At 47.7% G+C, this 21,712-nt stretch overlaps 2 protein-coding genes across 5 annotated transcripts in view; one reads left to right on the forward strand and one right to left on the reverse strand.

Annotated features, from left to right (window-relative positions):
- The first annotated feature begins 3,442 nt into the window (after positions 1–3,442).
- Positions 3,443–7,200, forward strand: BRD3OS (BRD3 opposite strand). Its single transcript, XM_027687895.1, has 2 exons — positions 3,443–3,508; positions 3,764–7,200. The coding sequence occupies exon 2, from the start codon at positions 4,409–4,411 to the stop codon at positions 4,676–4,678; it is 270 nt and encodes an 89-aa protein (XP_027543696.1). The 5' UTR covers positions 3,443–3,508; positions 3,764–4,408; the 3' UTR covers positions 4,679–7,200.
- A 1,489-nt stretch (positions 7,201–8,689) lies between these two features.
- The window catches only part of BRD3 (bromodomain containing 3), a 45,535-nt gene continuing 32,512 nt past the window's right edge, over positions 8,690–21,712 (reverse strand). For 3 of the 4 annotated variants that reach the window (XM_027687421.1, XM_027687423.1, XM_027687424.1), the window contains 6 exons: positions 18,340–18,468; positions 17,745–17,936; positions 17,171–17,406; positions 16,354–16,646; positions 14,424–14,552; positions 13,567–13,682 (listed from right to left, as the gene is read on the reverse strand). In XM_027687421.1, coding sequence (XP_027543222.1) covers positions 13,567–13,682; positions 14,424–14,552; positions 16,354–16,646; positions 17,171–17,406; positions 17,745–17,936; positions 18,340–18,468 — 1,095 coding nt within the window. Of the gene's footprint in view, positions 13,683–14,423; positions 14,553–16,353; positions 16,647–17,170; positions 17,407–17,744; positions 17,937–18,339; positions 18,469–21,712 lie in introns of all 4 variants that reach the window. The other variant, XM_027687422.1, reaches the window with a different exon arrangement.

The following is a 21,712-nucleotide window of genomic DNA, read 5'->3' on the forward strand; positions in this document are numbered from 1 at the left end:
CAGGAAGAGCATGAATCCAGCACACACTGGTGAGCTGTGAGCTCCAAATTGTTAAACTGTCCTGCAACAGGACGGGGTGTGTGGAGAGGACCCAGACGCTGCTTCTAGGGTGGAGCTAAAGCTAAAAGGGAGCTTGAATAAATTAGAGAGGTTGGGTTTTGTGCTAGAGCTGGTGCTCCTCTCTCCTGCCTCTTGGCACTGCTGGGAATGACAGCCAGGGAATGACAGACAGCCGGGGAATGCCAGCCTTCCAGGGAATGACTGGCAGCCAGAGGACAGCCAGGCAGGGCAGAGAGTGACACTACCCTCTGCTGGGGACCGAGCGTGGAGCTGCTTCCCTCGGCTAACAGACTTCACTTCATGAGCTTTTATTTTAGTTTCTTGCATGAGAGAAGCCCAAGAGGTGACTGGATGCACTGGAAAGATCTTGCCAGAAGGAACACTGGGCTTTTTCATCCCCAAATGTCTCAATACACAGAGACAAGGAGCCTGGCAGGCAGCCCCTGCAGAGTGGGTGTGAGGGGGTAAATGGCTGGTGAAGTGGTGGCAGTTTGGGAATGTAATAGAGCTGCTTGGGAACATCCCAGTCCAGCATGGAAGAGGCAAAACTAGTGAGGAAAGGGAAGGAAGAGAAAGAAGGGAAGGAGGGAAGGAAGGAAGGAATGGAAGGAGGGAAGGAAGGAAAGAAGGAAGGAAGAAAGTCAGTTTAAATGCACTAACATGCAGGGAGATTGTACCTTACAAATCAACCCAAACATACCTGGGAAATGGCCCTGTTTCCCAGTAATGTGCATTTTCATAATGTTTGGTGTTACTCCTGGGAGAAGAGCTGCCTCCCTGGGGGGTCAGTGCATGCAGAGAAGCAGCTGCTGCGCTGCCCCTTTGGAGCAGCCCTCTGGAAGGATCCCTAAAACACCAGGGCCATACCGCCAGGAGATCCCCATTTCCCAGCCAGCCAGTGTCTGTGGATTGCCATTGCCACCTTCTGGATTAGTCCAAGCGTGCATCAAGCCTATCCCAAAGCCCTGCTGGCTTCCAGCAGCCTGGACGATGTGTCTCCAGCTGGAGCCAGAGTCCCCAGAGCAGGAGCCGTCCTGGCTGCTGGCACAGCAGCTGTCACATGTCCCCCTGCAGCCTACGTGCCATTTACATCCCGCCCTTAGATTTTGTGATCTCCTTTCACCAACTATTTTAGGAAACCTGTGCAAGCCACAACCAGGCAAACCCGCTGCTCAGCAGCAGCTCTGGCTGGATGATCAGTGAGGGGGGAATCACACGGTTACCAAAGTGCTGCCATGTCAAATAACTGAGTACAGACAATAATGCTCTGTCTGGCTCCTCTGCTGCTGTAAACACCTGATCTACCTGCCCAGACAAGGTGCACACTGGAATAGTCACTGCAATTATCCTCCTGCTAACGGCCCTGCACGGCTGCCAGCAGAGCTCATCTCTCCCCTCCCCGCAGGCACCCACCTCCCAGAGCCAGCAACAGGGGTGACTGCCTGCTACTGTGGAAAGGAGCAGGAAAATTAACCTGGCACAGCTCAATGAAGGCAGAAGGGATGAACTGGATTCTCTTCTTGTGCTGGTACAACAGGAGCACTCAGCCACAGGTACTCTTTGTTTAGCCTGGATAAAGGTAGTGCCTGAGAGTGCAACTCCACTGGAAAAGGGCTCTGACCCCAGGCACCAAGCAGGTGGAGGTGGCACTTCCCTGGGCATTTCTCGGTGGAAAGAGTCTTATTTCTGGGGATTGGGATGACCCAGCTGTGCTGAATACCAGTAACAACCAGTTAACCATTTCCTGACACCAACATCATGCTGCTGGGACATCCTCACTAACCGCCCATCCTTCACTGGGCTTCACCCCAGCAGCCTCCCCATCCAAATCAAACAGACCTGGAGTGTATCCCAGTCCCAGGGAGCTGGGCAAGGGCAAAATAGCCTGGCACAGCCCTGCACTGCAGCCATGGCACAGCAGAGGTACAGCCTGAGGCAGCTCAGGGAAAGCAAAGCAGATACAGTGATTCCTTGGAAGAAGGAGAGCAACGATCTGTTGGCCGGGCAGTACCTGGGTTTCACCTCATCCATTCCACTGCTGCTGCTTCCAAGGTTTATTTGGGAAGGCTCCTGTTGGCAGATGACCCTGGGACTCACAGCAAAGGGTGGATGGTCAGAACAGTTGGTGGCTTTTGGAGCTCGGTAGTTTCCAATCCTTCTTCTTGCCTCATCTCATACACGCTCCACTGAACAGCTTCTCCTGTTATGCCCAGAGTTTGGTGGTAACAGAACTGGTAATTTTTCAGAGAAGAGCAAGACACCTCAAAACCCCTAAATCTTGTTCCACTAAAGGATTTTGCCCTTTGTTCTGCAGCTTCCACGAGGTGGGTCAGGGCCGGCTTCTCTGCGCTAGCAGGAGGAGGATTAAGCAGCAGAGTCAGGCTATTCCTGATAATAAACGTTTTAATAGTGTGGCCATTCCTCTTTTTGTTTTGTTTTCTTCCCTCTTCTTTGTGTTTGGTCTGCATCTGCTGGGAACGGGGAGTTGCAGCATGCCTTCTCTCTGACGGAAGCAAACCACAGCCTCTTGTTTGTGTCCGTGAAGGCCAAAAGGAACGGGAGCAGCGCCGGGAGCAGCTCTGCATGGGTAAGTGTATTGGGTCCTTCGCAGGAGATTAGATGGCGCTGCGTTCACAGGAGATAAGAAGATTGCGAGCTTAAATTTAGCATCATCAGGAAAAGAATAAGCCCCACGGCTCTCTTCAAAACATATTTTGTACTGTGCTTCCCAGGGGACGGACGGGATAAGGAAATGCAGAGCAGACAGCGATGACGAGAGGAGGTCAAGGAGGTGCTGCTCCGTCACGCTCCTTTTCCATGCAGTTCGCAGGGAGGGTGGCATGAGGCTGCCAGCACACAGGGGTGTCCCCTGCCTGCCTTCACCCCGTGGACAGGCGGGCACTGCGGTGCCTGAGGCAAGTGAAGGGCTACAAAGGGCACCCGCACCCTCCCAGCACAAGCAGCTGCTCCACCAGTCGCCCACCAGAAAGGAGACTTGGCTGAAAACCCCAGGGCTGGGACCCCCCGGCACCTCCGGCAGGCGGGAGAGCCCCTCTCCCAAGGGCAGCGCCGGACGGGGGGGCAACAGCGGGCTCGTCCAGTTGCTCCCAGCACGGGCTCAGCACACGCCGGGCTGGGTGTCCCTTTAAAACGCACCGGGCACCCGGTGCTGGCTGGCACCCGTGCGACCCACCGCGAGGACCCCCATCGTCAGCCCCAGACCCACGCACCCCACTCGGGGTGCCCCACTGCCACACCCGGGACCCCACCGTGGGACTCCCCCACCGCAGCGCCCACCGCTCCTGCCGCCCCCCCGGTGCCCCCGCCCTCGCCCGCCCCGTCCCGGCTCTGGCTCCTCCCGAGCGCATCACGGCGGGGAGGAGCCTCGGCGGCTGCTCGGCCGAGCCCAGCGGCGCCGGGGCCGAGCCGGGCCGGGCAGCGCAGCACGGTGGGGCCGGGGGGGCGCGGGCGGGGGGCGCGGGGACCCCGCGGGGGGATGCGCGGGGGGGTGTGCGGGGGAGCCCCGGGTGGGGCGCGCAGGGACGGGGCGTGCGGGACACCGGCGGGGGCCGTGGGCGGTGCGCGGAGCCGGTGGAAGGGGTCGCGGGGGCGGGCGGGAGCGGGGGGGGGCACGGAAAGGGACACTTGCGGGGCAGGGACCCTCGCTGGCAGCCCTTGGGGTGACCCTCGCTGTGCCCCGCAGGTGCCGTCGGGAGGTGACGGCCCTCCAGGTCGGGTACCATAACCAGGGCCGAGGTAGCATCTTCTCCTGCATCCCTGAGCACGTGACTTGCCGAGCGCCCGTCCATCACTCCTGTCACCGGTGGGGAGGCCACGCACGGGCCTGGGCACTGGTGACCTCGCGGGTCTGACCTCCTAGGTCTGCCCTATGGCTTCGGGACCCATTCTTCAGGGAAGCAGAGCTCCTCCGGGACCGTTCATCCCCTCCTGCCTGGCTGCACACCGAGCCCAGGGCCACAGAGCCACCGCTCACACCTACTGAGATACTCCACGGACTGTGAACAAGCAGCTCACGTGCGTGTGGTCCCTTCACAGCATGAAACATGCAGCAGCATCACCCTTGGATGAGCTTTCAGAAGTTCTGATTTGTTTATTAAGTGAGGGCAGGCTGCCCATTGCGATTTTGGGGCGTGTGTATCCCTTCTCCTTCCCCTGAGCGGCGCTCAGAGCGCCCAACAGCTCCTGGATCCCGAGATCCGTCCCCTGGGATGTTCTCCCTCGGGCTCAAAGCAGCAGCAGCAGCAGCAATCGACCCGGACCGACCCAGCGGGGTGTATTTTGGAGCCGTTGGGAAGGAGCTCCCGTTGTTGGGGCTCTCCTGGAGCAGATGAGTGACACACTAATGAACGGGAGGGTGCCCCTGCCCGAGAAGGCTTTGTCCGAGGGCTACGCGCGGCTGCGCTACAGGGACACCTCCCTGCTCATCTGGCAGCAGCAGCAGCAGAAACTGGAATCGGCTCCTCCCAACACGTACCTGAGCCGGAGCCGGAGCATGTGGTACTCGCAGTACGGCAACGAGGCCATCCTGGTGCGGGACAAAAACAAGCTGGATGTCTCCAGGGACACGGGGCAGTCCAAGTTTTGTGCCATTATGTGATTTCCGCGGGTTTAAATTAGGGAGCCACGTGTGGAGAGAAACCAGACTCGTGTCGAGCTGGGGGAGGTGGGTTTGCACCATCCTCTCTCAGAGGTGCAGCTGAAGCAGCGTGTACAGGATAGGCCAGACAGGCTGGCTGGAGTTTCTGTTTGTTTTTGCTGTTGATAGACTCCCATTTTGCATGTCATTGCGTGTGCACAACAAAACCAGCCTCGCTCGGGAGCTCACGAGCCTGTTGCTGCCCAGCATCTTGGCAGGGTCCGTGCTGGACCATGTGTCGCTTGTAAGTGGCTCGTGTACCCTGAGAAACACCCGCTGTCATTTGGGCCTGTCCCCAGCCAGCATTTTACTGGCAACTCCTTATTTCCAGGGCTCTGGGAATGCTGGGGGGGCAGAGGTGGGCGCAGATCCGTTTCCATCAGGGCTATGGTTTTAGGAACTTGATCTCCAAAACCACCTGGCCACTACTTGTTCTGCTTGCCCTGTCCCCCTTTAATTCCTGCCCTGGAAGTGGTCTCTTACAACCAGGTAATGGAGTCATTTCTTGTGGGGAGGAAGAGGGAAAGAACGTGCTGAGAATTTAATCCGAGCCTTCACAACACCTGGCAGGAAAGGTGCTCTGCAGTTTTATCCCATGCAAAGCCCAGGGCTCTCCCTGATCTCACAGTGTGGGATCATGGAAATAACAGGACTTCTGGAGTCAGGGCAGCTGACTCCTTTCATGCAGGTAGATCCCTGGCCCAGCTCTGGGAGCAGATCACCCAGTGAACCACCTGAAAGAGAGGGACAGGCCCAGGAAAGCAAAGGAAGAAAGCTACTGTAAATACACACATCTCCTAAGGGACACAAGGAAAGTCCTACACAGCAGTACCTACCCCTGAGTCCAGTTGGAGAAGGGAAGAGTCCACTGAAATTTGCTTTCCATTCAAGTTTTAATGCATGCAGTAGCTTGGAAGGGTTTAACTTCTAATTCAGGTTGGATTGTAGATTAGGTGCATGTATTTTAAAAGTAGTGTCTGGGATTGTTTCAACTAACTGAAGGATTTTAGGAGGGAAAAGCACTTCCACTGCAGCTCTTGGGCACAGAGGCTGCTTTCAGGTTGTTTCTGTTAGCACTGAATCCTGACTTGCTCATGGCAAGATCAAGCTGAGGAACTCAGCCAAGCAAGCACCTGAATCTCTGTTAAAAACAAAACTACCACTTCCAGGGGTGTAAATTACTTACCCAGGGCTCATCATTAAAATGTAACATCGGGGTGAAGTCACAGAGTCCATTTCTGTCCTGCCTAGGACAGCACTTGGGCACGGGCTGAACTCCAAGCAAATCAGTATTTGATGTTGACTTCAGTATGGATTATTTACCTGCCTAAAATCAGGCAGTCATTTCTTCTATTATATTTATCTAAAACCTCCTTGGCATTTTTGAAGCACTTTTATTTATTTTAATCCAGTGAAGAATCTCTTCCACCTCTCCCACGTGGGTTAAATGCTGCAACACACACGTACACTCAACCTTGCTGAACTCAAGGTGCTGAGCAGAACACACCTGTTTTAACGTGAGATCGTAGAGGTTTGGTGTTCTCAGCCCTGATCCATAGCACTGCAAACAATAGGCAGCTCAGTATGTTTTAAAAGTAACTATTTCTGCATGTGTTGGTGTTTGGTATCTTACGTGTGTGCTCATAGATTTAAACCTGCTGATGGACCTCGCTGCTTTCCTTCCCCGTGCATTGCTCTGAACACAAACAGCCCTCTTGGTCTTGTCAGGACTAGCTCTGGAAGAGAAATCTGTCAGTGAATAAATGTTTTTCAACTGGGTATTCAATGAGATTCACAAAACCAGCGAGGCTTGGCAAGCTGCTCTGGTGAGGTAGAGCATTGCCAGGGATGTGTGACCCACCTGGGCCTCCAGTTCCTGGCTGAGTGAACAGGTGATTATTTACACAAACAGGCAGGAGGCTGGTCCAAGATCTCCCCTGGGAACTGCAGGTGGAAGCGACCTGGAGAGGCAGGAGAGGTGGGTTCTGGCCCTGCCCAGCAGCCCTGAGGAGCACGTGAACTCTGGGAGTTTAAGGAACAGCACATCCCCCAAACCAGCTGTTCATTTTCTTTTCTTATAGAAAAAGAAACCCAACACTTATTTTCTTTTTTAATTTCAGTAAGAAAGATGGTTATTTTGGGTATAATCAGTCTCTTTTTGTTAATGTGGCTGGTAAACCAAAATTCAGTTATTTGCAGAGTGTTAATTTGGACTATACAAGACTCAAAACATAAGTGTGTGCATAAATTCTTCCAGGATTGAGGCTGGATGTGACAGTAGAGGAAGAAGAGGATGAGTTGTCCTTCCATCTCTGTGAATGTGACTGTAGTTTTCCATATCTGTGTGTCACTGGTCACAGCAGGTTTATGGTGTGGCTGCTGTGACCGAGCGTTTCTTTGAGCCAGTTGTGTGATGTTGATGCACTTGTTTAAAACACCGTTGTAGCATCTTTGATAAAGTGCATTAAAATGATTTGAATGCAGCACTGTGAGCAGCTGTTTTTTCTCCTGCACCTCAACTGCTCTGGCACACACAAGGATTACACTGTTGGCCCTCCCCATCCCCACACAGGTAGTTCCCACCTGGGAGGAATTACCTTACTTACTGGTGAGGCTCCAAAGCCCCACCACTGTACCTGTGAACACCAACTCCCCAAGCCCAACAGCCCTGAAGTCTCAGCAGTGCATTCAGGGATGAGGATCAGCCTCTGGCTGTCACACTGAATCAGAAAGTTTGGAAAAGACCTCTGAGATTATTGCACTCAACCTGTGACCCATCACCACCTTGTCAACCAGACCAGAGCACTGAGTGCCACATCCAGTTGTTCCTTGGACACCTCCAGGGATGGTGACTCCACCACCTCCCTGGGCAGCACCTTCCATGTCTTTTTTCTTCCTTGCAGTGAAGGGCCCAGAATTTGGGGTGTGAGCTCCCCAGTGCACCCATCAGTGCAGGAGCTGAACTTTAACTATCAAATCTGCAAGAAACAGCACTGCTTGATTGACCTAGAAATAACTAAACAGTAAATGCTACAAAAGACATCCTCATCTGCCTCGCAGGAGAGTGTTTAGAGGACAGGCTGAACAAACACTTCCTTTGGGAGTATCACTGATACAACACAGTGACACTGATACAACAACAGGGAAGCAAAACAGGTTTGCTGAAACCTTGGAGATCCTGGCTCTGAAACCCAGTGAGCAGGAACAGGGTTAGAGAAAGATTAACCCTGGGGAAGCCTGGCTGTGTAACCCTCACCTCACACATAAAACATCAGGCACACAGTTGAGAAACCCAACAGCAAAACCAGCCTGAACCCTCTGCAGTGACTAAAATAGATCCTGGCCACCACACAGTAATGTCAAGACTCTGCTGGGACTGTGACCAGCTGCTCCAGGCCCCCCTTTTCCAAGCTGTGCCTTCCAGGTCACCCTGAGCTCACAGACCTGCAGGGTCTGGCTGGTGGAGCAGGTGAGAAAGTCCCTCTGGTTCCTTCGTGTTCTGGTGGCTTGAAAGAAGCCAGCACAAAACCTGGGTGAAACATCCATCTCCTTTCTGCTGGACTTACCTCAATCAGGTGCAATTCTCACACAATCTAAGACTCCTGCAGGCTTCTAGGAAGAGTCAAAGTCCTTCCTGGGCAGGCTGGGTACAGGGAAGTAGCTGAATGTTTCCCTCACCAGCAGAAAGGTGCATTTAAAGAACCTCTACACCAGGTACTGAGCTGTGATTTGGAGACCCCAGACTTGCTCCATACTCTGGAGCCCCCTCAGTGTGACACTCCACTGACAGCTGAACTTGCAAAATGACTTTCAAATTATTCCAAAACTCATTAGGATTCAGTAAATCTACATTTGTGTATGGCACTGCTCGATCAAGGCTTGCAACTGCAGCAAGTGCCACACCTGAAAAAGGAGATGAGGAAAGGGAGAAGGAGAGGGTTGGAAAATATGGGATCAAACTGCACACACAAAACAATTTTTCTTTTTATTATGAAAACAAAACAAATGCCCCAGGACCAGGGTCCGTGATTACCAGTAACATCAAAGATTACTTTCTAACTCTTTTTTTTTTTTTTAATTCTGTTGTGTTTGAGGCCAGCAATTTGCAATAAACAAGCTAAACTACTTACATTGACTCGTTTCTTTTCAGTAACTGACATTTACAGGAATATACTAGAAATGGCACTAAAAAGTTTTAAGAAAAAGAGTTACGGTAAATTTGCATGCACATCATACAGAAAAGTAACAATTCTTTTATTTTAAATATTAAAAAAAAAAAACAAAATAACAAAACAAAAATACAACAAATCTTTCTGGATTAGGTTATGCCAGTATCAGGGCTGTGTTCTAAGTGGCCTGTGTCAAATCCTAGCCGGTGGTTTAATTTATTTTTAAAAATGACACTTTAAAAAGATATGCAAATACCATTTTCTTTAAAAAATGCAGCTCAAGCAAGATAATGCTGCTAGTGTAATGAATCCTAAATTTATCTTCAATGATGCAGAGCCTGCCCACAGTTAGCCCTAGTGGTAACTGCTCATGGTTGAGAATGGAATGAGATTTTAAAATCCAGCACTAATAAAAAGGTTGTGTTTTTACTTTGTCATGCCCCGATCCCTTCCCCCCAGCTCCAACCCCAACTTTAAAAAACATCATTCCTTTCAAAACAAGGAAAATAAAAATTAAAAACTGGTCTAAAAGTCCCCAAAACAGAGAAAGAACTAGATTAGGTAACTGCAGTCTGCTTCTACCACATAGAGAACATGGAAAGAGACCTCACGGGGTGACTAAGTCGGATATTTGCACACACACGTGGTTATGTGTGTGTGTGAGGGGGGGTGTCACACACAGTCCTGAAACATCAGTTCTACAGTTACAAACCCTGTCGGTAGGAAAGGTTAAAACCACATCAATACAAAATTGAAATGATTCTGTATAGACAACATTTGGTTAGCAGAGAACTGTTGTAGCCAACAGGTTCCTCCGGTCGATGGATCAGGGCCTGAGCCCACGGGATGCAGATCTCCCTCTGGTCCCACTGAGCCACGAGACAGGCTGAGTTTACAATCAGAGAAAAGTTTAACAAAGTTTTTAAAGGTGCAGTAATGCTGGTCGATTGGATAAAGGTCTGGTCAGAAATTTTGTCAAAACAGGAATTCGTCAGAAAAAGCAGTTTCAATAAAACTCTTTGTGTGTATGCATACATATGAAATCATACTGATTTCAGTGAAGTTTCCCCTGGAAAACAAAGTTAAACTTTGTTCATTCAAGAAAAATTGTACCATAAAAATTTATTTTTTTTCTTTTTTTTTTTTATTCTTAAGTTTAAAAATGTTATTTCAAACGTTCTATGCTTGATCATTTTAAAGTTATTTCGTGACATCCGTACTGACATGTCATGCAATACAAACTGAGTTAAATAAATGCTCTATTGTTTCAGTTCCCAACTCATTAAGGGCTGCTGCTACTTACTATGGACTGGAAACATCTCTTCTTTCCTGGAGACACTCGGGAGATACAAGAGGCACCACTACGGACATGGTGGGGGATAATGAGCACTATGAACAATATGAGAATGGAGAAGTGTAAGAACACCATTTGGGAATGAGGAGTCCCCGATTCCTTTCCTGAAACAAAGGTCATGCCAAAATGGATTCCTCCTGTGAGCTGCCATTCCATAGGGAACACCTCACTTTCCACGAAAACAGTTTCCCTCTAAGTGGTAGCCCAAGTTGCAGCCGGTAGATCAAAGATATGCAGGTAGTTCTTCACGCTCCGGGGTGGTTTTGGCAGGTTGTTTTCCTTGAAAACCCCCAAAAGCTGGGGTGGTTTGCCAGCTAAAAGAGGGATCCTCCTCCAGCCCTGCTGCCAGCCTCAGGCCAGGCCCCTTCCCATCGCTCCACACGTGGTCCCCAACCCTCTGGCCTCCAGCTTTCCACTGATTTTGGTGGAACAGACCCGCGGATCCCAGAGGAATGTCTGTGCCCTTGCTGTGCTCCTGTCCTTGATGTCAGAGGATGGGGGGCTGTCCTTGATGTCAGAGGATGATGAGATGCTGCAGAGCCACGTCCCTGGGTGGGCAGTGATGCTGCTGAGATGCTCTTGCCTCCAGCACCGGCTCCGGTTTGTTCTCCGCAAGGGAGCGACCACCACATCCCATCAACAGCACAGCTCAGGTTAATGCACACAGGAAAAGGTTCCAAGCAGGGAAAACCAGGAGCTTGTTTATCCAAGTTGTCATGGTAGTGAATTGGTTGCAATTAGCTCAACTAAAACACTAGCTGGTTTTGATAATGCAAGTTGCACACAGAAGGAGAAGCACAGATGAAACCCAACCCCGTTAAAAGGAAACCCAAGCTCTTAATGAGGTGAATATTACATTTCCTCGTGGTAAATTCTGAAAATATATTACTAAGGATCTGTCTGGGGGGGGGGAATTTTTTAAGGGTAGGATTTAAAAAAATATAGGAACTAAAATAACTCCATTGTCAATGGAAAAGAAAAATAATTAATTTCAGTGAGAATCAGAACATTTTCCTTTCAAATGCTGTGGGAAACAATCTGAAAGGCTTGAGAGCCTCCTGCCCACTGTGGTCACCACCAGATTTTGAAAGGCAGATGGCCAAGGTCCAGCTAATCAAACCTTGGTCGATGGGGCAGTAAGTGACTGGTGGATGCAGCTGGAAATGCAAACCATGGAATGCTAAGAACAGGCTGGCCCTGTGCTTCCCAACTTCCCAGCACAGGGACATCACCCAGATCCGACATTTGCACCACGGGGCCTCTGGCAAACCACTGAGAGACCACAGGAAGGTGAATTTTAGGGCTACCCCACATCAGAGAGGCAGCTGGTGCTGGAGAAGGAAAGGCATAACTTTCTGTTAGAACTGTGTATTTTTTCTTTACAACAAAAAGAATTTACAATAAACTTCTGCCCCTCAGATTACAAATTTTATATAATTATAGAACCGGTGTTTTCCTAAAAGTTGGATTAGAAAAGGATAAAACCCCCCACTGTTCTACCAAAAAAAAAAAAAAGAGAGGGGAGGAAAAAGACCATTGGAAATATTACTGAGAAAAATCAAGAAATTGTATCTGACTGTATGTCTCCAAAATCTGTACAAAACAGGAAAAAAGGGGGCTGGGGTGAAAAGAAAGAAAAAAAAATGTAAAGATGAACACACCAAATATGACAGAGCACCAGACACATGACAGACTGGACTGTAGCACCTGTAGGTATGAAGCCCAAGGTATATAAATAAAGTTGCAGATTTTTATTTGCTTTGTTGGTGTTAATTTGTTTGTTTTTGAAATCTGGTTGGAACCTCGTTAAAAGTCTGCACGTCTGCTGGCCTGCAGAGATGCAGCTTTGCTTTTGTTAGGTTTAATTACATTTTAAATGACCAATGGTATTTAATAAATAAAGTCACGGTATATACACGAAATTGGGGACACTGAAAACAGAGTGTATTGCAGCAGTGCAGGTCAAAACATTAGGCTGGACTCAAAAAAATAGCAAGTCTTAAAAAACTGGCTCTTTTCTTCCTTTTCTCCCTCCCCTCTTTTTTCTTTTCAGCAAGGTAAAGCATTTCAGTGCCCGGAAACCTGCACCCTGCACAAGAGAGAAGTAGCATTCCCTTTGTGGGAGCTCACTACTGAAACAATAAGGAGAAGGGGGGGGAAAAAAAGCAAACTCAAGCAGAAAACCCAAACCCACACAAAATCCCTCTCCACTTCCCCTGCCAGCTCAGCCTCAGCTGGAGCTCAAGTGGTGCTTTATTTTAAGCCCAGACTGAGGTGCTTGTCATGGAGAAAATCCCTAAGCTTGTGTCCAGTAACGAGCACATGACTTGTCTTGGTCACTGCAGGATCACTCCAAGGTCCAGCTGACAACTTCCAGCCAAAACCTGCTCTCAGTTCAATGAAAACTTTCATAGAGAGCATCCATTTCCTGGAAATTATCTATTTCATGTTAAAAATAACATTCCCAAGAAACTTGAGTGTCCCTCACTCCCTTCTTCCCAATGAATCCCCAGGAAAAAAATGAAACTTCTGAGTGGAAAACCAAGAAATGCAACCACTTATATTGCTCATGTGCTTAAAAGTTAAATTCATGCTTAAATACCTTCCTGAATAGGTGCCAATGCCTCTACCAAGATTTAAAAAAAAAAAAAAAGCATGTTAGCAATCCACAGTACATGAGAATTTTTTTGGATTTTTTTTGTTTGTTTTTATGTAAAAAGATGATAGCATCTGACATTTTCATCACACCGTAGACTTCGAGATTAAGAATACTAGTGCTAATAACAAATACACCAACTAGTTCAAAAGCTAACATCTTTCAGATACAGTACCATTTTACAGAGATTCCTTTAAAAAAAGATGTTTTTTTTTACCTTGTGTGAGCCAGGCAGGCTTATTAAAAGAGAACATTCTGAGGAGAGGGAAGGGATGGGAGGGAAATGTACTACAAACCTTGCAGAATTTTCTATTTATCTCCTGCTAAGAGCTCAAAGTTCTTCCATTTTCAACAAATTTTCTTCGGATAAATGTATTTTAGAGACTTTATGCAAAGGGAACTATTTGTCATAAAGTTAATTCACACACACACGCAAAGATCTTTGACCTATTAAAAGAGAGCACCCCCCCAAAAAAAGAAAAAAAAAAAAAAGGAAGATACCTTTTATAACACTGAATTAAAAAATAAAATAAAAAAAGTCAGAGAAAGAGAGAGAGGGGATAAAACCTGACCACCGTGGGAGGAGAGCAGTACGTTAAGGAGGGGAAGGAACACTGCAGAGCATCGGGGAGGGGGATGTCCGTTTGTTTTGTGTCCCAGTGTCCGTAACTCATTCCGAATCGCTGCTGTCCGAGCTGGAGCCGCTGGAGCTGCTGCTCCCAGACTCGGAGGAGCTGCTGCTGCTGAGCCGGGAGGGGCCTCCAGAGGGAGTGGAGCCGGATTTCTCTGCGGGGAAGAAGGGGGCGATGTGGTTACTCGCAAGGAACTGAAATAGAGAAGGTTTGCCCACAGCCTTCATCCTCCACGGCTTTGTTCCCAATTTCCCCCGGGCAGCTGACTTAACAGCAGCCTTTGCTTCCTGCCACAAGCCTGTCCTGTCAGTGGATGACGGGGTTCCTCAGGCTGCAGGTGACCGTGGAAGTTTGGGATCCACACAGGAGCTCTACAGGAGGGGAATGTCCCCCCACAGCCCTACAGGTTCAGGTGAGACAGCGCAGAGCACCCGGAGCTGCTTCAGTGCAACTCTGAGCACAGCAAAAACCCCCTCCTGACCTGTGCAAAGCTGGAAACAGCTTTGTTTGCACTGGAGGAACTCTTTGTAGCATCTTCCACAATTGAATTACGTGGGGCTTGGGCTTCTTTTTAATCCCACAATGGAGAAAAGTCACATGTTAGATGCTCTGTGGTACTGGTCTGTATGCACAGGCTAATACAGAGGAGATCCTCCTCCCTCTGAAGGAGAAATTGCCTCCAAGACACCTCTCATTTACCACCCAACAGAGTTTCCACCTGGACAGGGACCAAAGCAGACCCCACACAGGAGCTCAGTGCCCAGCAGTAACAACTGGGGTACCTGTCACAGAGACAAACCCAAGGCTACAAGAAGGCAGAGGTTTTGTCTCCGTGAGTCTATCTACACAAACAACTTTTGGGGCTCTGTTTTTACAGTAAAACCAAAGCCATTACCTTTCTTTGCAGGTTTCTTGTTGTTGTTTAGCTGCCCACTGACGTCCTGTAACCGTTTTTCTAGTTCTTTCTTCTTTTCCTGAGCTAACTCTTCTTTTGACTTCGCTGCTTGCTTTTTTCCACCTGCAGCTGGGGAGGAGGAACACACAGTTTCTGAAGCTGCACGGATGCAGGGGAAAAAAGAGTGGACATCACTATTTTACAGGGCATGTAAATCTGTGTGAACACTCTACAGTGACACTGCTAAGATCAAGTGATCACACAGCAACTACACATCCCAGATAGAAGACAACATGTGAAGTTGTCCGACTCATCCAATCACCACCATCCTCTAACATGCTTTTTTTTTTTTAAGAGAGATCTTCTGGAAAGTATTTTAGAAGATAGAAATATCCATGTAATGACCTTGTCATTACAGGTTACTTACCAGCCAGTTATATGGTCAATAATTACACATTTGTAATTACAGAATTGTTACATGGGTTTTCTGCCCTGTAAAATAAAGTGTCCCATTAAAGGTTGTCTGGAGTAAAGCATCTGCCATTCAAACTTCCGGTACCTCACGCAAGAATCTACTGTGGTTTTATGTTGCTCTAAATATAAAACAAAACAAACAAGGACAAATTAAAAACCAACTGAGGCAAAGGTTGGCAGACAACAGGAATGTAGCTGCACCAGGGTGGAAATGGTGAGAAGTACCAGCAATACTGCAGAGGAAATATTCCTCCAAAGAAGGAGTAATTGAACACAGGTGTTGGCCAGGATCAGAAGCACCGGGGCCAGATATTTTGCCTGATCCAGCAAGGAAATACCTACGTTTCTGTGCACTACTTTTAAGCAATGATCTATAAAGAAAGAAATCTGGAAAACACAGCCCTAAGAGGCTGCACCCCTGAACACTCATCTCAATAGTCCAGCTGGGGTCAAGCATGTCAGGCTCACAGGGTGGACCTCTGAGGTTATCTGTGTTACTTTATGTTTTGGCTCCAAAACTAAAGGATGCTTTTTGTTCCTAACCACTCTGGAAAATCCTTTCCTGAGCTCTTCCAGTAGTGAAGGATTCGGGGGAAAAAATAAATTAAAGCAGCACATTAAAAAAAAGCAAAAAGAAGGGTCAAAGTCTGCAGTTTGCTTAGGCCCATGTGAAAATCCTGTGGGGAAGAAATGGAGCTGCTCTGCAAGAGTGGGGACTGGCTTCTGTGTCATGGCCTTAACATCACAATTCCCTCTTAACCAACAGAGCCAGGACCACTTCAGGTAAGTGATCCTATTGCTGTTTAGCTGGAGCTTAACTCTCAAGGGGCTGTGACAATTCACTTTGTGGAAAAGACACAGAGACAAGTCTGTCCCTCACTGAACCACACACTCAGCAGCACATGAGCACTAACCCTCTGAGCTGAGACACTGAGGGCAATCTGGTGATCAGGCCACGTAGGAAGAACAGTTTTGGGGTGAATACACAACTCAGACACACCCAGAATCCAAATGTTGCCCAGGTAACTTTGTACAAGTTATTTATTCCCTTGGTGGTTTGGATCCCAACCATGCTTTTTATTTCCTTTCTAATTAGATGCTGAACTATTCAGGATAAGAAACTGATCCTTCCAGATGTGTACACATAACACCTAACACAATGAGACTGAAACCTTTACAGTGCCTTCCAGAGTCTGGATAAGTAATAAAGGCATCAAACACATCTTGCAGAGGAACATTATAGCTCTCCAGGTCTCTGCAGCACGACATCATGGGAAGAAAGAACAGAAAAAAACCAGAAAGTTTCTGTACATTTTCTTGGGAGAAAAGGATCTCTAAAAATCCCTGTCATCACATACCCAACAGCTGGACAAGAGAATCTCAACACACATGCCCTGACTCCAAAGCTGAGCCCAAGAGCTGGTGGGGGGAACACGTGCCCCGGGAGGTAACTTACAAAACGGTTTCCTTTGTTTTTTCTGTAAACAAGATTTCACGTATCTCTCCAGTTCTCGTAAAGTTGTGGGCTTCAACGTTTCAAAATCTATTTCTATCTCATCGGGATTGGAGTCTCTGAGGGAAGGTTCCCGTGACTGGATGATGTGCACCACCCTGCCGAGCTTCTCCCCAGGCAGGCGGTTGATGTCCAGGCTGAGCTGTCGTTTCTCATCATAGGTCATGGGCAGACCTTCCTCCTCCTCATCTGAGTCGTAGGTTGCAGATGCCTGTTTGCCTCCTTTCTTGGGCTGCCTGGGGAGGTTGTCAAGCATGAAAATATCCATGGGTACATAGAAGCAATGAAGCCTTTTTTTTTTTTTTCTAACTCCCTCGCAACAAACATCCCAATGCCCTTGGCTTTGAACCTCTTGTCAGATGGCTTGAACAGCACCACAACTGCTGAAAAAGTTCAGCCATCTGAGATCAGCTGTTTTATTCCTATTATATTTTAGCCCTGTGAAGCGTGACAACAAGCCCCAGTGGCAGCAGGGGGGCAGCAATGAAGTGGCACGTTCTTGGTGGCTGCACAAAAGGCAAAACCCAAAACCTTCTCTGAGAGCGATCAGGCAGGGATACTAAGGGTTGGACAGTGAAAACATAATAGTTCCACTGCCAGCTCTAACTTAAAGACTCCCTGGAGTTGTCTGGGAATGGGGACACTATTCAACAGCAAATTAACTGCTCTGACAACTGAGCTTCCCCAGGAATTAATTAAGAACAGGGCTGGAAGCTCTTGGCTCTCCCCTCGAGGCACCTTGTGGAAGGCAGGCTCTCACCTGTTTGCTGTGGTTGTGCTGTTCGCTTTCTTAGCTGGGGCTTTCTTCTGTTGGGTTTGTTTTGGTGGTTGAGCCACCTTGGGTTTCTTCTCCTCCTCGGTTTTTACTTTGTGCTTTTCTTTTTCCTTCTCTTTATCTTTCTTTTTCTTCTCCTTTTCCTTCTTCTCTTTTTTTTTCTTTGGTTTGTTCACTGGCGCTTGCGACAGTGCAGCCAACTGCTCGTGGACGGCCTTCAGCTGGGGGAGAACGGGGAAAAACTGATCAGCCTTCAAGGCAGGACAGTTGATGCCTCCACTACCCTTCTTCTACATCCCAAGGTGTAAGTATATCCCAAAGTCAGCGATATACTCTGGGATCCCAGAAGGAAGCGCAGAGCATCAGCACTGAGAGAAAATTACCATTACATCAAACACTCACTTACTGCGCAGCTGAGTGTTCTCCCCCTTTAGCTGGGAGAAGGGGAGAGTGTTTTCCTGCATCCCAGCCTAGATGGGATTTTTAAGAACAAAATCAACCCCTTCCTCCTGCTGTGCCCTTTCTGCTGCACTGACACACAGCTCAGCTGTTGCAGTACCTGCTCCTGGAGCTCCGCCAGCCGAGTCGCTCGCTCTTCCTCCGAGTCGGAGCTGTCCGAGTCAGAGGAGCTCTCCTCACTGCTGTGACTGCTCTCTGTGCTTTTGCTCACCACTGGTGCTGTTGGTGGAGGTGGAGGGGGGGCCTCTGCAGGCTCATCGGGCATTTTTGCGAACCTCATCTCAAAGACATCCTACAAAAAGGAGGAAAACTGGTGATTAAAGGAGCCTCAGCCACAAACAGCTCACTCTGGCCTTTTAAACACATCAGGGTCAGGGTCTTATTGTACTACACAAGGTTCTGTACAAGTAAATAATAACATACAGAAGGTGTATGGCCATCTGTAAGGCCAAGAAAATTCTCCCATTACTTTGACAGCAAGGATTATAATTTTTTAGGAGAGGAATGTGGCATTAGGCCACGCCATGGGAAGAGCACAATTCTGCAGCAGAGCACAAGGCTCTTTCCAAGGGCTGGAGAAATCACCGGCTCTCCCTGGCTGGTGCCAAGGGCAGATCCACACCTGGATCTCTGAACTGATACCCTGTAGCTGAACTAAAGGTAACTCTGGGAGACACATTTGCCAACACCTTTACCTGGAGCTTCCTGGCCATCGCCACCACTTCGTGGTCTGGAGGATTGTACTTGTAACAATTAGAGAACATTAACCGAATATCTGCTGCGAAACCTTGTGCATCCTGGTATTCCCGACTGTCCATTTTCTTCTGCAAACAAACAAGCCAAAGGGAAAAAGGGGAGAAAAAGCCATGAGCAAAAGGCATTTGTAGCAACTGCGTGGAGGACAACGTGCATCTCGGAGACAGAGCACCCTGAAAAGTCCCATTTGTCTAAGAGAAGGGTAGTTTGATTTGGGTTTTTGGTTCCTAAATAACATTCAGAGTTTCTGCTTTATAAAACAAGCAAACAAACACCAGGCAACCAAAGAAGTTGATAATGCTCCGTAACAGTTTAAACACTAAGATTCTAAATTTGGGTTGTTTTCCAAGTAGTAAAATATAAATCTGTCAGGGTCCACATTCTAATAGGAAACATTTAGAAAAAGGGTTTGCTGGATCAGAAACTAATACAAACAAGGATAATGGATATAAAGGGCAAGAGTCAACGAGCAAGTTACAATTACAGTGTGCACTTCTGTGTGCTGCTTGGGTATATGTGCCCTGTAAATCTGAAAGGGCAGAAAAGATGACGAAAATCTGACTCTGACTTCCTGCTAACACAGGCAGGAAGATTGCTTGGCAATTCCTACAGCAAAATAGGCATTTACAGTTAAACTACACCACCTATTTCTGATTTAAAAGCCCAACTGATACAGAATTCCCCCTTTACGAACCTGTTCATAATGTTACTTCCTAGTGTAGTGAGAATAAGTATCAGGAGCTAAATATTTGCACCTTGTTCCTTTATCTTATTTCTCAGCTCTCATTTCTGTCCATTTCTCTTGCTGTTTGGGACTGAATGACATGGGTTTAGAGAACAGTTTATAGCATTCCTAGCACTTAATTGATTTTATGCATATATTACTACTATGTATAAAACCTTAGCTCCAATTACTCCTGCTGAAAGAGAAACTAACACTAGATTTCATTTGCATTTAAAAGACCTGGGTTTAAAGAAATTCGCTATTTGCCAAGTGCATACAGGCCTCCCTTTTGTATATCCTGTGCACCTGTATCCCCAGAGAAGGGAAGGGGCTGACTGGCAGACAGGCTGCAGACAGACATTCCCCATCCCAGCAGAAATCTGGGATGTTCAGGGTCTGTCATCCACCCCAAACACAAGCAAAATTCCCATTTTTTCAATGGAAGCTACAGAAATTTCACATCTACATGAGAGACCTTGTAACTATCTGGAAACACTGCAATGGCTCCCAGAACTGTTTCTGCTGGGAATAGGACAGAATTTCACCTCCAGGGATGCAGATTCAGAGGGACCTGCTCCAGGGTGGTGACACTCCTGCAGCCTTGCTCCCTGCTGTGCTGCCCCTGCCAGACATCTGTCAAACTTTTGTCAGGAGAACTCATTCTCTTGGTGAATAAACCAGGAGACAGCCTGGGAGCCACAGCACAAAGGCAGAAAGGGAAATAGGTTTGTGGCGCTCCCGCCTGAAAAGCGTCTCGGGCCAATTCCAAAGCAAAACATATGCTCAAGCAAAAGGGCTTGTTTATTTTAAAATACATCTTACTGCAAGAAAGGCCTTTTTTATATTTGTTTGGCATATTCAGTGCCTGATTACTGCCTATGAAATACATTCCAGTGTCTGAGGCTCTGCTTTTCATCCAAACTCAACACTTTTCTAGCCCAACACTTTTAATCTGTGGATTCTTGTTTTGTTTTCTTGTAAAGAATAATTATCTTAACAAAAGTACTAAAGGCACTTTAAATTGGTGGGCTGGAATATCTTTGGTTACAAATACACTTTGAGATATCCAGCTGCTTAAAAAAAAAAAAGTGATTACATTTACAATTGCAAATCAGGAGCCACAGACAAGCAGGACTGGCAGAGGTACAGGCAGGCCAGCTCAGCCATTCTCTGTCCCACACAGTATCTACCCACAGCAATCTCATTTTTCCCCTCAACAATCAATTGTTCAATACTTTTTAATGTTCATAAACTTTTTTTAATGTTTATTTACTTCCTAATGTCTAATGTGTCTCTTGCTCTAAGGTAAGCCTTGTCCTGCCCAGAATGTGCAAAGAATGTCTCCTCACTTTCAAGACCCTGAACTTGTCTGTTCTGAAACTACAGCAACTCACTGCAGGAAAATTAACCCATAAGCACAGTTAGATCCCTGGAGGTAGTGCTTTACTACAAGTATAAATCCCCTTGCACAGCAAGGACTGTTGCTTGTTCACCACTGAGTAAACCAAAGGCAGAGACATCCCCATCGCTGCTGCTGTGACCCGGCAGCAGGTCACTACTTCAAGCAGTTCTGCTCTTTCCCTCTCTGTGATGGCCATCAAAAAACTGAGGTGGAGATGAGCTCATGGATCCTGTCCCTTCAGCTGTTCTCACTCTGCCCTAGCTCCAGCACAGCATTCCAGCACATCCCTCTGCTCCTGGCTGCAACAAGCTCAGTTACAGCCTCTCCATCTCACCTGCCACCGGCACAGTCACAACAGCCAAGCTGCCTCCTCCACCACATACAGAGAAAACAGCCTCCAAATCCTCCTGAATTCACCTCTGCTGCGTGCACAGCCTGGGAAAAAAGTGCTCCTGGACATGAAGGATGTTCCCTGAGGAAAATCAAGCCTCACATGACCAGAGAACCGAAGTGACAAGACATATTATAGCTGCAGCAATGCTTGTGTTTTAGTTTCTCACATAATTCCTTCCAGATTAGTTTGAAGGCCGTTAGTTGTGCTGCTTTATCACAGCCATTGTCACTTGTGCAGAATTAAATCTAAAACCTTTCAGAGCCACAGAGAAAGTCCCTGACACTGGAAAATTACACTGCCTGTAAATGGCAGCTTTCTGTTCCACACAGTTAACGTATTATGGACTGCATCTCAGAGAAGTCACACTGTGATCTACAGGCCAAGAGCAATGATAATAAAACACTCCATAAAAAAACAATACCAGACAGCACTTCAAACGAGTTTATTAAGAGAAATACTACCATGTGAAAAGACAAACCCAGAGTCTTTACGCATAAAAGACTCCACTGGGTCTGTCATTAACCTGTCTCCAGTTTTCTGCCCTACACTAGTCAGGCACAGAGGGAGACTACCACCTGCACTTACAGATAAAGGACAGAGTTGTACTATTTTAAAAGAATGAAGTCAGGACTATGAAGAGATTTAAGTGTGAAGAAGTCACCAAGAAATCACAGCTCTGCACCTACATTTTGCAGAATACAGCACAAAAAGTCACCTAGGCACACACGGAAGTAGCAGCCTTGAGAGAGTCAGGATTTCACTCTCTTTGTCTCTAATCTTACTGCATTCACC

Source organism: Neopelma chrysocephalum, unplaced genomic scaffold (assembly GCF_003984885.1).
Source record: "Neopelma chrysocephalum unplaced genomic scaffold, ASM398488v2 Primary Assembly neopelma1_74, whole genome shotgun sequence".
Lineage (NCBI taxonomy): Eukaryota > Metazoa > Chordata > Aves > Passeriformes > Pipridae > Neopelma > Neopelma chrysocephalum.